Source organism: Aulonocara sp. 'chitande type north' Nkhata Bay, linkage group LG12 (genome assembly GCF_057382095.1).
Source record: "Aulonocara sp. 'chitande type north' Nkhata Bay isolate Kocher_YH1m ecotype deep benthic linkage group LG12, A_spYH_male_GT1.1, whole genome shotgun sequence".
Classification (NCBI taxonomy): Eukaryota; Metazoa; Chordata; class Actinopteri; order Cichliformes; family Cichlidae; genus Aulonocara; species Aulonocara sp. 'chitande type north' Nkhata Bay.
In genome coordinates this window covers 773,163-789,147 of record NC_141355.1, presented here as the reverse complement: position 1 = coordinate 789,147, position 15,985 = coordinate 773,163, and the positions used below count along the sequence as shown (strand labels likewise).

Here is a 15,985-nt window from a genome sequence, read left to right as displayed (position 1 = left end):
TGCCCCAGCCCCCAAGGCACTGGCATCCACCTCAAGCTTGAATGGACATGCGAAATCAGGGGCGGCCAGCACAGGAGCACTACAAAGGAGAGCTTTGACAGCTTCGAAAGCAAACTGACATGTCTCAGACCATATAAATGGTGATTTTGGACTGGCAAGACTGGTTAACGGGGCTACTACCTCAGAGAAGTTCTTGCAGAATCCACGATAATAACCTGCCATGCCTAGAAAACGCCGCAGCTCCCGACGGGTCTGCGGAGCTGGGAAATCTAATATTGCCTGCACTTTCACAGCAACAGGGAGGACCTGACCCTGTCCGACTTGTTTCCCCAGGTAGGTTACAACAGCCTTTCCAAACTCACATTTAGCCAGGTTTAGTGTCAGAGAGGCATCACGCAGACGGTCAAATATTTCGCTAAGGGTTTTGAGGTGTTCAGTCCAAGTGGATGAATAGGCAACTATATCATCCAGATACACTTCACAATTTCTGACTCCATGTAGCACAGTGTTCATCAGCCGCTGGAAGGTGGCTGGGGCATTCCGTAGCCCGAACGGCATGACGGTATACTGCAAAAAATGGTCAGGCATAACAAAGGCACTGATTTCGGATGCACGGTCCGTTAACGGAACCTGCCAGTATCCCTTTAGGAGGTCAAGCTTGGTCACGAAGGTTGCTGATCCAACACGGTCGACCAAGTCATCCATGCGTGGGAGTGGGAAAGAGTCTGGTTTTGTAACAGCATTTACCTTTCGGAAGTCATTACAGAAACGGGAGGTTTGATCGGGTTTTGGGACGAGAAGTGATGGTGAGCTCCAAGAGCTATTACTGGGAAGAGCAAAACCATGGTCGAGAAGATACTGGACTTCCTGCTGCATTATGGCACGCTTAGTGGGATTTACTCTGTAGGCATGTTGCTTGATGGGCTTGTGATCACCCACATCAATATCGTGACTTAGCACATGCGTTTGAGTGGGGATATCACCGAAAAGAGTTGAGTAATTTTTAATGAGCTCACGGACATCGGATTTTTCGGGATCAGACAGATGTGCTAAATAGGCATCCAAGTCAGCCAAGATTTCAGAGTTCCTAAGACGCACCCCAGAGACAGAGCTGTTCCTATCCTCCAACCCATCATCGCAGGGACTATATAAGGGTTGAGAGACGGACACCGACACAATAGGTAACACAGCAGGTGACAGACTAGAGCGTTCGCGATCAATGTATTCCTTCAACATGTTGATGTGACAGACGCGACTTTTCTTCTTACGATCAGGGGTTAACACAACATAGTCAGTTTCACTTAGTTTGCGCTCAATGACATACAGACCGGAAAACTTTGCCTGCAGGGGTGAACCAACCACAGGCAAGAAAACCAACACGCGATCACCTGACCGAAACATCCGTGCTACAGACTTTCTATCAAAGTGGGTTTTCATTCTGACCTGAGCCTTTGCTAGCGCGCCACGAGCAAAGTCACAGGCATTATGCAGCCTCTCTTTAAACAAACTAACATAGTCCAGAATGTTTTCTTTCGGACGATGTCTATCAGAGAGAAATCTCTCTTTCAAAAGACGTAGCGGACCGCGCACCGTGTGGCCAAAAACTAAATCAGCTGGGCTGAACCCCAAAGACTCCTGGCATGTCTCCCTGACGGCGAACAATAGCAGTGGCAACCCCTCATCCCACTCACGGCCAGACTCAGTGCAAAACTTGCGAAGCATGTTTTTCAGAGTTTGGTGGAACCTTTCCAATGCACCCTGACTCTCCGGGTGATACGCGCTGGAAGTGCGATGGGTGACACCGAGCTCTGTCATGACCTGGGCAAAGATTTTAGACATAAAGTTTGTGCCCTGATCCGTTTGGATACATTTAGGCAGTCCAAAGGTAGAGAAGAACTTAACTAGTGCTTTCACAATCCCACGGGTTTTTAACGAGCGCAACGGGATGGCCTCAGGATAACGGGTGGCAGTACACATCATGGTGAGTAGGTATTGGTTTCCGGACTTTGTTTTTGGAAGAGGACCAACGCAATCAACGATAACATGTTCGAAAGGTTCCCCAATGACTGGGATGGGTTTTAACGGCGCAGCTGGAATCACCTGATTTGGTTTACCGGCAAGCTGACATGTGTGGCACGAGCGGCAGAATCTTACAACATCAGATTTGAGACCAGGCCAGAAGAAGTAACGGAGGACACGGTTGTATGTTTTTTGTGATTCCCAAGTGACCGGACATGATGTGGTCATGTGCTAAGCTTAGGACCTGGGGACGGAATGACTGCGGAACAACGATCTGCTGCACTTCCTCATGTGTGCAGCCAGAACTGGGAGTCCAGTAGCTATTATGTTACGTTTTTAGTCTAGGCAAGTAATTAAACGCAACAAGAAGTTTGCCCATCCACACCCCACCCAAGCAAGAACACCAACAATGATACCTTTTAAAGTGCTAAGCAGCCATTTATTTACTTCGGCAGTGAGCGATGCCAAAAATAACAAACAAAACTCCCTCGTGGTCCCTGCGCTTCCCTACACAATGTGAAAAAAACCAAACAAAAGACAATTCACTTACCTAGCTTTCTAATGAGAAAACTTATTCAACAAAAATGGCTTCTCACGCCTACTACGCTGCTGCAGTGAAGGATATATACGAAGTGAACAAAACGTACGATCGCTACTTGACAAATCTATTTACAGCTATTTACAAAATGGACATAATAACGCCAGACATACACACCAAAACTCTACACTGCAGTAAATCAACACACAGGTTCTTGGTTAAGTGGTGGAGGTTCGGGGAGAGGGGCCAGGTGGCTGTCATCCGGTAGTTAAATACTGGAGGTGATCCATCAATTATCCAATCCGAGGATAGGCAGAGATTCCACCCAGATCCCTAACAGCCACGCCCAGGTGTCCACCTCCTAGGAAAAAAAAAAAGGGGAAAGATACCCACAGCCATCCTCTGGTGGGAGGAGTAACACAAAACAAACACATCACTGGATCATAACACTACCCTGTATTAAGGAAAAACATTAGCCAATGGTTAAATGTTAAGTCTGTTCAACTTAACAGACTGTCATTATTGCCTGTAAGACAAACTCTGTAAGTTAAAACAAACTTCACAATTGCAAGCAACTGTAGCTCATAATAATAAAGCACTCAGCGCCACAGAGACAAGTGTCAACACAGTTTATTCCAAATCATTAAACCACAACTATCACCATAATTTCTCCAAATCATGGATCATCCCATGTGTTTGATTGATTGGTAATTTATTTCAACATGTGAACAATATACAGGTACATTTAGAAAAGAAAATAAGAGAGAAAAAAATACATACAAAAAAACCCATTCTGATTAATTTACATGTTGAAAGGGAGGAAGTAAACACTTTATTTAATCCCACCCCTTTACCATAAATTATCAGTTAATATTTAGTCAGCTTCCTTACTGATATAATTTGTAATAAAAATAGTGAACAAATTTCTGATATACTATATACTATAATATCACATCATGAGTTTGTTTTTTTTTTTGTTTTTTTTTAAATAGAGACATTCAATTAATTTCAATATTTTCCTTTTCTTTATAGTTCAAAAAGATCATATTTTTATAACTCTTTTTGAACAGTTTTATGTTTGGACGTTGCTTTAATTCCATTTTCAGACTGTTCCATAGTTTCACTCCATGAACAGAAACACAAAAGCCTTTTCTTGTAGTACGTACCTTCATTGTTTTGAAGTTACAAAAACCCCTTAAATTATAACTTCCTTCTTTCAAAAAAACCATACTCTGAATATTTCTTGGCAGGTCTTTATTTTTTGCTTTGAATAGAATTTGTGCTGTGCTTATTCCACACTACTCTAATCATTGACTTTCTGTCACGGCTGCCGAGGTGAGCCGTGTGGTGTTGGAGGGAGAAAGGACCCAAAATGCAGGCAGTAGATGATAATGCTAGTGACGTTTATTTACCAGTAACGGAAAGACAAAACAGGCAGTGAGGAATGACAAATGACTGGAGAAACCTGAACTGGGTAAACTAAATGACAAACCTGAGATCATAAGAAACGGGGTGCGGGGCAGAGAGACGCAGACGGAGGAACAGAACACCGTGGAACACAGAAGTGGGACCAGGGCAGGCACAGAACACAAACCTAACAAATGCAAATCATAACGGAGTACATACTCAGGATAAACAAAAGCATAAAGAAACACAAAACACTGAGTCAGGAGACTCAGGACCGTGACGCTTTCCTTAAGCAATGTCACTCACTTATTTTACCTCTATGAGCTCAATGATGGTCAGATAATGAGCCGAACACTAAAATGTTCTATAATCACTGCACATCTGCTCTGTTGTCACTTGTCTGTCTGTGCTGAATCCTCCACAAGCGCTCTTAGAGAGAAACAAACATCAGCAGCAGCATCCTGGAGGTCAGGCATGGGTCACCAGATTCCAGAGGTGCTGTAAAAGGCCAGAAAGTTAACAATCTGCCGTGAAAAGAGTGACATTGGTTTCAACACAGTATGTGTCTCACATTGAATGCTCATTCCCCTGCTGTAACATTCAACATTTTCTCAACAACACAGTGTAATAGCATAACCAACACACAGGCTGTAAACACAGTTTCCTCACACAACATCAGTTACCCAGAAAAGTAGCAGTTAAAGGTTAAAGTCTGCAGGGCCCACACTCTCATGTGACCCTAAAATCTCCCCCTCTGGTCTCTGTCATCCTCCTGCTCCTGCAATAAAGAAACACACATCCATACATCCACCCTTCACATCTGGGTGGAGGTGCAATCCAGCATGTTGGTGCTAAGTCAGTCAACTTCTGTCAAACTTTTGTCAGTCCAGTCAGTTCCCCATTTTTTTTATTATTCATTGCTGATAGTAGCATTTGCATCTTGTCGCATTTCGTTCCCACTTTCAGCAATATGACGCCACTTTAGAAAGTAAAAAGAATCCTTTTAAACCGGGACTTGCTCTCTGATTGTCCCAAATAAGTGGCTTTCCCCCGAGCCCATTTTAATATGGAAAAGCTCACTTTGCGACCGTTTTCCCGACAACATGTTGTATAGCGCTTTCTGTTCTAATCGTGCAGATCTCTCAAACGACAGAGATTATCTCAAAGCATCCATCAGCCACACACCTCACAAAATAACCCTAATGTCTTATTAGATCACGAGTTTCTTCTGATGTAATCAGGTGTGTGCCATGTTAAAACTTTCCTCCACACATCAGAAACAAGAAACTCAACAACCTATTAGCCTCACTCATTCAGACCCCTCTTCAGCATTCTGTTTGCCCCTGCTATAATTTAATCATCTGTCCTACTATAATATCAGTCCAGTGGTCTATGTATCACTTCTCATCTTACTAAGTGAACTGGACAAGATGACAAACAGTAACATGCTGAAGATGCTGTCTGGTCTTCATGAGTTTCATTGTATGTGTTAGTATGGTTAATGCATTTTCTGTTTGTGTGTGATTTTGTGTACCTTTCTCTCTGCAGTGTCTTAGACTCCTTCTCAATTTTCCTACTTAAAGCAGTCATTTTCCTCCCAGGTTCGCCAACCCAAATTTAATTTCCCACTCTAAACAACAGCATTCCTCTGGGTCCTCACCTGCTCTGTCCACTTTGATCTCCTCTCCCCCTTGATCTCCTCTCCCCCTTGCAGCATTCCAGCTTCAGCTTTGTCCTGTGCAGTCCCCACTGTCTCGTTCATTGCCATTTCACTCCAAACATGGAAAATGTCAAACTCAGACAGTCTTCTCAAAGACCAGTCACACACAGTGAAGTTGCAGCTTGCTGGAAACGCATGTCCATCCATCCAATCAGAAGATGGGTTCCCTTTCTCTCAGATGCCGTTTTGCACATACAGGGAGTGCAGAATTATTAGGCAAGTTGTATTTTTGAGGAATCATTTTATTCTTGAACAACAACCATGTTCTCAATGAACCCAAAAAACTCATTAATATCAAAGCTGAATGTTTTTGGAAGTAGTTTTTAGTTTGTTTTTAGTTTTAGCTATTTTAGGGGGATATCTGTGTGTGCAGGTGACTATTACTGTGCATAATTATTAGGCAACTTAACAAAAAACAAATATATACCCATTTCAATTATTTATTTTTACCAGTGAAACCAATATAACATCTCCACATTCACAAATATACATTTCTGACATTCAAAAACAAAAACAAATCAGCGACCAATATAGCCACCTTTCTTTGCAAGGACACTCAAAAGCCTGCCATCCATGGATTCTGTCAGTGTTTTGATCTGTTCTCCATCAACATTGCGTGCAGCAGCAACCACAGCCTCCCAGACACTGTTCAGAGAGGTGTACTGTTTTCCCTCCTGTTACGCCCTTAGTCTAGGCGTGTAGGGACGCACATAAGGTTGGAGGAGAGAGAGAGACAAATCCCCGCCCTGGTTCCCAAGCCAAACATCCCAAACCAGTTGTGAGTAAAAAGGTGATTTTATTTAAGGAAAAGAAGCATAGCTCCAGGGTGAGCCCAGGCCAAAATAATAAACAAAACCAACTAAGTCCCACCAAAGAAAACTAACTAAACCCTAGGAAAGAAACAGAACAAACAAATGACAGCGCTATCCTTCGCTCCCTAACCCGGAAAACAGGAGAAAACGATTCCAAAAGAAAAGGCGGCTCACCCCTTCCGCTTCAGCCCAAGAGTGCCTAAGCTCTCAGCTAATGCACCAGGAGCGGCTCCAGCAGTTCACGCTCACACAAATACACAATAAAAGTACAGGCTGGGAAAACCAGGGTCAGGGCCGCGCCGGCTGCCAAGCTACTCGCTCGCTCCACTCTCTCTCCCTCTCTCTGTGGAGCTGTCAGAGCGGCTTTTTGAAGGTAGTCACCCGCTCCATGGTCCAATCAGCCGCTCACTACTCTTCATTAGGGGAGGGACCTGGAAAGAGTCTTAAGCACAGTACAGAAACACAGAAAGAAAACAGCCCACACAGGGTCCTAATGGCCACAGCCGTAACACCCCCCTTCCCAAAATCAAAGACATCTCCTTTCTAGATGTTTTGGACAGTCATGTTCACACTTGCGGACGCCGCCCAGCACGATATTCATGAGCCGTTGGAATGTGGCGGGAGCGTTGCGCAACCCGAAAGGCATGACAGTGTACTGGAGAAAATGGTCAGGAGTAACAAAAGCAGAGATCTCGGCCGCACGTGATGTTAGAGGAACTTGCCAATAGCCCTTTAACAAGTCCAGCTTAGGGTCGGTTCTGTGACGTTCGTTACTATTGACACAATCCTCCATTCTGGGAAGAGGATAGGAGTCAGGTTTGGTCACACTGTTCACCTTCCGAAAATCTGTACAAAACCGTGGGGTCTTATCCGCTTTAGGCACTAGGAGACACGGGGAACTCCACGCACTAGAGCTAGGGACAGCAAGACAATTTTCCAACAGATAAGAGACTTCTGTCTGGGAAAGAGCACGTTTAGTGGGATTCACCTGGTAGGCATGTTGTTTGATTGGAGGATGGTCCCCCACATCGATATCATGCTCCAACACGGTGGTACAGGATGGAGTGTCCGAGAAAAGATTAGGATGATTCTCAATCAACCGACACACGTCATTTCGGACATCATCATCTACCTCAGTTAAATATGACCTTAAATCACATAGAATTTCAGAATTCCTAAGTCGTGCGCAGCCCACAGCACAACCGAAAACCAAATCATCACCTACTGGGTCATACTGGGCTTCGGAACCTGGCACCCCCACAGTCGCAACTGTTGACACACCACCAGCAAAGTAGGGCTTCATCATATTAATATGACACACACGACACTTTTTCCTTCGCTCTGGGGTGTCAATGACATAATCCGTGTCACTCAATTTCGCCTGCACCGTATACGGACCACTGAACTTTGCCTGGAGGGAAGATCCAGGGACCGGTAGAAGTGTTAAAACTTTATCACCAACCTCAAATTTCCTCTGCACAGCTTTCACATCAAACTTCCTCTTCATCTTACCCTGCGCTGCAACGAGAGCATTGTGTGCGATTGCACATGCCTTATGCAAACGCTCTCTAAAAGAACTCACATAATCTAACAAATTTCCTTAGGAGCATCTGTGTCAGACAGGAAGTTCTCCTTGAGCAGTCGCAACGGGCCACGCACTGTGTGACCGAACACCAGCTCAACAGGGCTAAATCCTAGCGACTCCTGCACGCTTTCCCTCACAGCTAAAAGGAGCAGCGGCAACCCCTCATCCCACTCCTTTTCAGACTCAAGGCAAAATTTCCGCATCATAAATTTCAACGTCTGATGAAACCGCTCAAGCGCACCTTGTGACTCCGGATGATAGGCACTAGATTTCTGATGTTTAATGCCAAGTGATTGCAAAACTTGAGCAAAAATCTTAGACATGAAATTAAAAGCTGATGTGTGTTGCTACCCGTTTTCCCGAGGCACCTCCTTGTAAATCTCACATTTGATGATGGACCACAGGTTCTCAATGGGGTTCAGATCAGGTGAACAAGGAGGCCATGTCATTAGTTTTTCTTCTTTTATACCCTTTCTTGCCAGACACGCTGTGGAGTACTTGGACGCGTGTGATGGAGCATTGTCCTGCATGAAAATCATGTTTTTCTTGAAGGATGCAGACTTCTTCCTGTACCACTGCTTGAAGAAGGTGTCTTCCAGAAACTGGCAGTAGGACTGGGAGTTGAGCTTGACTCCATCCTCAACCCGAAAAGGCCCCACAAGCTCATCTTTGATGATACCAGCCCAAACCAGTACTCCACCTCCACCTTGCTGGCGTCTGAGTGGGACTGGAGCTATCTGCCCTTTACCAATCCAGCCACGGGCCCATCAAGACTCTCTCATTTCATCAGTCCATAAAACCTTAGAAAAACCAGTCTTGAGATATTTCTTGGCCCAGTCTTGACGTTTCAGCTTGTGTGTCTTGTTCAGTGGTGGTCGTCTTTCAGCCTTTCTTACCTTGGCCATGTCTCTGAGTATTGCACACCTTGTGCTTTTGGGCACTCCAGTGATGTTGCAGCTCTGAAATATGGCCAAACTGGTGGCAAGTGGCATCTTGGCAGCTGCACGCTTGACTTTTCTCAGTTCATGGGCAGTTATTTTGCGCCTTGGTTTTTCCACACGCTTCTTGCGACCCTGTTGACTATTTTGAATGAAACGCTTGATTGTTCGATGATCACGCTTCAGAAGCTTTGCAATTTTGAGACTGCTGCATCCCTCTGCAAGATATCTCACTATTTGAGTCTGTCAAGTCCTTCTTTTGACCCATTTTGCCAAAGGAAAGGACGTTGCCTAATAATTATGCACACCTGATATAGGGTGTTGATGTCACGGTCCTAAAGGGCGACCGTGGCTCAGGGGGTTGGGAATCGCATCTGTAACCGGAAGGTCGCCGATCCCTGGGCTCTCTGTCCTGGTCGTTGTGTCCCTGGGCAAGACACTTTACCCTACTTGCCTACTGGTGTTGGCCAGAGGGGCCGATGGCGCGATATGGCAGTCTCGCTTCTGTCAGTCTGCCCCAGGGCAGCTGTGGCTACAACTGTAGCTTGCCTCCACCAGTGTATGAATGTGAGAGTGAATGAATAGTGGTATTGTAAAGCGCTTTGGGTGCCTTGAAAAGCGCTATATAAATCCAATCCATTATTATTATTAGACCACACCCCTTCTCATTACAGAGATGCACATCACCTAATATGCTTAATTGGTAGTAGGCTTTCGAGCCTATACAGCTTGGAGTAAGACAACATGCATGAAGAGGATGATGTGGACAAAATACTCATTTGCCTAATAATTCTGCACTCCCTGTACTGCTGCTGCTGGGTCTCTCTGCTCAAGACTGCTGTTGTCTCTTGGACTGCCATGTTGTTGCTTTCTGGAACTGCATTTCTTGTCTTCAAGGAGAAGTTAGCGTCCTTGGAGCTCGCTTTTCAGGATGAGGAATCAGAAAGACTTTATTTATCCCCAAGGGGCAATTAACACATAGAAGTGAAGCTGTAAACAATTCAGTCAAAACTCGGCCTGAGTGTTTCTAAAGATGTTAACCTATAATTTTCTTCCGACCGCTGCATGTGGGAAATTGATCCAGGTCTATTTCCCCATCTGCAAGTGACACACTGAGAGACATGTTCATCATTCTTATCACTGCTTGTCAAGTGTTCTGTCTGTGAGGTGCCCACACTTGAAAAAGACCAGACTTTGGGTTTCACTCACTTTATTTTGAACAGCTAGTTAGATAGTGGATAGGTAGGTGGGTGAAAAACCTTTCAACACAAAAAATAAAGAACATTTCATTAATACACTTAGACCCCCGGAGAGCAGTCATTTTGGTTTTCTACCTTAGACCCCCGCGGAGTCATCATTTTGCATTTCTACCTTTAAAAGCCGGAGAGCAGTCAGTCAAATGCTGGAGTCATTCATATGTATATTAGGTCGTTACCTAGGAATTCTGGAGGGAGGGGAGTGGGGGTGAGTGATTGAGGGGGTTTGGGAGTGGAGTGTTTCAGTTTGCCATCTTAGGGAGAAATCAACACATGTCCTTTGTTGCTGACATTTATTGATGAAAACAGTACAAAAAAAAAAACCATTTGTACACATATTTACAAATGATAAAGAGTGAGTACATTTCAACAATCACTCACAATCCTGGCACTGCCACGGTATCTGTCGTCTGCATTTACCACATGTGTACCTGTAGCAGTGAACACATCGCACAGTGGCCTGATTTTTCTTGCATTTATGTTTGACCTGACACGTGGCTCTTTTTCCAGGGCTCGGTGTGGAGGGTTCTGCCCGAAGCAACTGATCTTTTCTTGCCTTCTTCGCAGCTACATGAGAGTGAGCCAACTCTGTTGCAAGCGCCACCAGGAAGTCCACCCGTCTTTCCTTCGTCCCGGTGCATGCTTGATACAGCACATGTGCATTCAGTGCTGCCATGTCAATCATGTTATAAAACACGGCGACTGGCCAGCGCCGTGTTCCTTTGCGGACAGTGTACTCCCGAACCATCTGGTCCATCACATCCACGCCACACTTTGTTTTGTTGTAAAGGGTGACCGTGTTTGGCTTCCTTTTGGTGGTGTTATCAGTCTGAACCACGCTGTGCATGCTGCTAAGAATATAGACTGTCTTCTTCCGTTTGGCCGCATACGCCGTCAGCGTGGCAGCAGAGGTTGAAAACACCTAAGAAATAAGAAATTGTTATTTTCATAGCCCTTTTACACACAATGAAACACATAAACATAGAACCACAAAAGACCTGCAACATTCCTGAGTGGTGAATACATTGCGATCTGTCTGTCTAGTGGATTGAGGAATTTCCCTGCGAATCCTGTTGACTGTGCCGAGGATGGTGGTTTTCCGTCGAAGTTTTTGTGCCAGTGAAAGCGATGTGAAAAAATTGTCCGTGGTAACATTTCTGCCCTTGTCTAGGAATGGTTCCATCAGCCTCATTACTACATTTTCAAAAAGTCTCTCCCCAGTGGGACGACTGGGGTCCTTGCCAAGATATGGGAAGACATTGCAAATGTACTTGGATTTTAGGTCGCAAGCCACCCAAAACTTGATCCCAAACTTGTCCGGTTTACTTGCAATATACTGCAGGAAACAGCACCGAGTCTTTGATGGGAAAAGCTGTTCATCAACGGTGATATGTAGACCAGGGTTGTAGCACGTGATGCAGTTGGTGACAAATGATCCCCACACACTGGAAATTGCAGCGAACTTATCAGTCTTTGCTCGATCACTGCGGGTGGACTTGTCATCAAAGCGTAGGTGTTGCATGATGTTTTGGAAGCGGTTTCGTGCCATAGTTCCAATTATCTGTGGGTTTCCCAGGTTTGCTGACCAGCAGTCATTTAGAGATGGAACCCTGTTAACCCCCCGCAAGATGACAATTGCAATAAATGCCATTAGTTCAGGGAGGTCCATGAACCAATGAACATGCTCCATGCACCACTCAGCAGGCCATTTGTAAATATGTGTACAAATGGTTGGTTTTTTGTACTGTTTTTATCAATAAATCTCAGCAACAAAGGACATACACCCATGTGTGTTGATTTCTCCCTAAGATGGCAAACTGAAACACTCCAAGTTGGTGACTTTTGGAGATTTATTTCCCTGGATGATTGAGAATGCATCAAGATGAAACACAAAAGGAAGTTCACAGCTTTTAGCAGCTCCCCCACCCCCTCAATCACTCACCCCCACTCCCCTCCCTCCAGAATTCCTAGGTAACGACCTAATATACATATGAATGACTAGCCAATTTAGCTTCCACTTCCACCATTTGACTGCTCTCGGGTTTTATAGGTAGAAAGGTAGAAGCCTGGGGATGCTAGTGTTCATTCAGATAAATTAAATGCATTATACAGAATACAAATGAAATAACAAAAATATATACACTTTAGTAAAGCCATTTAACATAGCTAAAGCTAAATACTTTTGTCTAAATCATCATTTAACCCAGTTTAAGTTAGTTTTACATTCATTGGTTTTTAATCACAGAGCTGAGTAATTTCACACAACGAAGATGAAATAAACTGTGGTTCTTAAATACACAAAGTGTCTACCTTGCATTTTACACTTTTTATAAACAATTACATTTTTAAAGTATACATTTTAGAGTTTGCAAATATTTTAATAAAGACTTTAACCAAGGATTTTCTTTTACAAAGAATTATTTTCCTTAAATTAAACCAAACATATTTACACTAGTTTTAAGATTTAACCAAGGATTTGGGGTAACTATTTTTAGTATTAATAAAATAAATGTGGGAAACACTATCTACATAAACAATTTATTCAAACTTAAACATTCATTTTAATATCAATATAGTTTTTTAAACTTAAATGCAGTAACTATTTCCCAAAGCATAAATACATTTCCACAATTGAGCTTCCATAGTTCCCCAACATATAAGCAGCAAATATGAGTCCAAGAGCTTACCGATAGCCCGTCTAGCTCAAAGTCTTCCTCACAGTGGAAAGTGGATTGTGCTTTGTTTGCTGTCCTCTCAGTATGTCACACCCGGGTCAAATGGCTGCTGCATGCATTTTAAGGTCTACTAGGCACGCCAGCCCTTGATTGCTCTAATTCAGCTCACCTGGCGGAGCGGCGCGCACCAGGCCGCGCTTAGTTGTAGATTGCACACAAGGTCTAATCAGCAGCCATGTGCAAGCAGCAGCACAGAGCAGGTAGTGGGCAGGAGGAGGAAGAGAGGAGTAACAGCCACACCTACTAGGTCAGCGCGACACTGCTTAAATAAGACACCTCCTCTCTCTGGTTTTGAACTCTCCTCTCTTAAACCCAGAAAATGAGATTGTAGTTGTTCTAGGCTGAGAAACACAAAACCCTCTTCATGTTATTATTGATTTAAATAACAGAGTTGTTTAAATCAACAACTCTGTTATATATAGCTTTGTGTCCACCCTAGGGGAGTTCTAGGTTCGCATGGGTCCGCGTATCCAGAGCTGAGGATCTTGCGTCCTCAACAGACCTGAGGGGTGATGGAGATGTAGTCTCTACACGTATAATATAACCTGTAATATGGACAGTATGACAGTTCTCAAATATGCAGACAACATGGTGGTGCACCCGACTCTAATAGCCTGGCAGCATGTTGTCAGCAAATACAACTCACACGCTGTTTCAGCACCTGGAGGTCAAAGGGCAGGTGGTGCAGCAGCTCAGTGCCTTTAGGTACCCGAACAGTGAGGAGACTCAGAATACTTTATCAATGCAAGAGGAAACTTTGCAGTCACAGTTGCTCCAAGACAGTAAGGACAGTAACTAACAAGTTACAGTACCAATAAAAAATTACAGTATATTACACAATAGTTCTAATAAATAAATAAATATCCCATTATCTCACATGGAAGAGAGTGTAGATAAAGCTGAAATTGAGATGCCCTCTTACACTCTCCTTTGTAGAGGATGTGCAGCTGTTGCTGCACATTAGATGGACGTAGCCACAGGCAGGAACTATTTTCTGTCTCATTTGGATAAATCTGTCTCTGATTGAGCATGCTCAGCACATCACGGAGTGGGTGGGAGGTGTTGTCCAGCATCCTCCATGTCTTGGACAACATCCGTCTCTTTGACACCATCTTGGCAGAGTAAAAATAAAATTCTCACCAGGAAAATACATGCATGCAACATAAGAGTTCATCCTGACACTAGAAGAACCCATGTTCATGGACTACCTTGACAGCCGAGTCAGCCAGCAGTCAGGTGGCTAATGTTGGTCCAGAACCACTAAGGAGCTCATGGTGAGTTTTCATGGGGAAGAAGGCAAGAATGCCTGGCTGTTATACTGGGAACTGTGGGACCATGTGCCTGTCTCACCTGAGAGCACTTCCTGAGTGAGGTTAGAACGAGAGTCAGTGAGTCCTCAGCAGACCATAGTGACACATCTCACATAACACGTTTATGTTTTGTTTCTCTTTTGTTCAGGCTACAGCTGGGATATGGTTCATATGATGGAGAAGATCTGTAGAGACCTTAAACATCCCGTAACATTCCCAGTACGTGCAGCTCTGCTGGCCAAGTCCTTCTCCCAGCTGACATGGCTGCTGAAGCAGTCAGACAGGTGAATGTCGGCCACATCGGACCTTTTTCTCAGAACAACACCACAAACATGCAGTGGCTTCTTTGCTGTCTCCTGGTTGTCTGAAGAAGCCATATATATGCTCGATATCAGTAAAGGAGAGCAAATCAAAATCAGCAAACACTGTATTCGTCTAATTAGCCTCATTGTGGATCAGAGGTAGTCAGTAGGCTGCAAGCAGTCACAGTAGTTTCTCCTTTTTACTTCTCACACATTGGTGTGGGACACAGCTGAAGCGTTATGTTACCATATAATCATAAACTGTCCTTTTAGCTTCTTCGATAAGATCTCTGTCTGCCAAGCAGTGAGAGAGAAAGTGTCATCACTGGACAGAAGCATGTGTGCATCACAGTTTAACTCGATCCACACTCGTCTCATAGTTGTGATTTCATTGGACCATTTTAATGTTTCAATGCCACAAAGTTAGATTTTCATCTGTTGTTACAATAAAGTTGAAAAAATCAGAATAAAGTCAAATGGGCGGAGTTTCCAAAACCATTCTGACATATGTTAATACCTTTTTTTCCTTGACATTGACAGGTACACTCTAACTGTGTGGACGGGCCACAGTGATGAGTTCTCACTGCAGGACTTGCTGCCCTACAGAGAAGAGTTTGCCACGAGCAGGATTTACTTTGACCTGCCAGACTCTCTAAGAGCACGGATCAGTTCAGCACAATAAGCACATATGAATCCAGTGAGAAGTTGTCTGGCTGTGACATTAACTGGTGCACCTGCAAGTGGAAACTAACTTCATCCTGAATTTATCTGAAGCTCGCTTCCTGTTAAAACAGAGTTCATCCTCCCCACGGTCACCGACTGCTTGCTCATAGGAATCGTCTATTCATGAGGATCCTCTGCAGTACTGTAAGGTGTCTGCCTCACAGTATTAAGGCCATGACATTAATGTTACTGGGCCTGGTGCATTTCAAATCAAAAGATGCTCTAAGCCCACTTGCATGTAATATTTTCTGTTTTCTCTACTGATTCTTTTTTTTGGGTGGGATAAAAAAATCTGCAAATCAGCCGAGTCCAGTCACGTTGTGTTTTTGTTTGTTTGTTTTTTAATTAAAGAGTGTTAGTCTATTTTCAAGTGGGACGAATCAGACAGTTTCGAGCAGAAGGGGGCTCTTTCCCACACAGGTTGGACTTTCCTTCACTTACACGGCCTTTTAGCTGAGCCTTTGTGTCTTTCAGAAGCTGAGTTTAACAGATTCTCTTAAAAATATATTTAGTTCAAGTTACACTAGCTAAAGTGCATATGAGGAGGGATGTTATACCCCTTCAAATGAGTGATTTATGACCCACGATAAAATGATTTATGAGTAATAAAGGACGTAATAAAACAAATGGCAGTCATAAA

At 43.9% G+C, this 15,985-nt stretch overlaps 1 protein-coding gene across 1 annotated transcript in view; it reads left to right on the top strand.

Moving 5' to 3' along the window:
- Positions 1 to 15,647, top strand: part of fam151b (family with sequence similarity 151 member B) — a 33,177-nt gene extending 17,530 nt beyond the window's left edge. The window contains exons 5-6 of the mRNA XM_086313116.1: positions 14,469 to 14,604; positions 15,163 to 15,647. Coding sequence (XP_086169242.1) covers positions 14,469 to 14,604; positions 15,163 to 15,304 — 278 coding nt within the window. The 3' untranslated portion in view covers positions 15,305 to 15,647. The remainder of the gene's footprint in view (positions 1 to 14,468; positions 14,605 to 15,162) is intronic.
- The last annotated feature ends 338 nt before the right edge of the window (positions 15,648 to 15,985 follow it).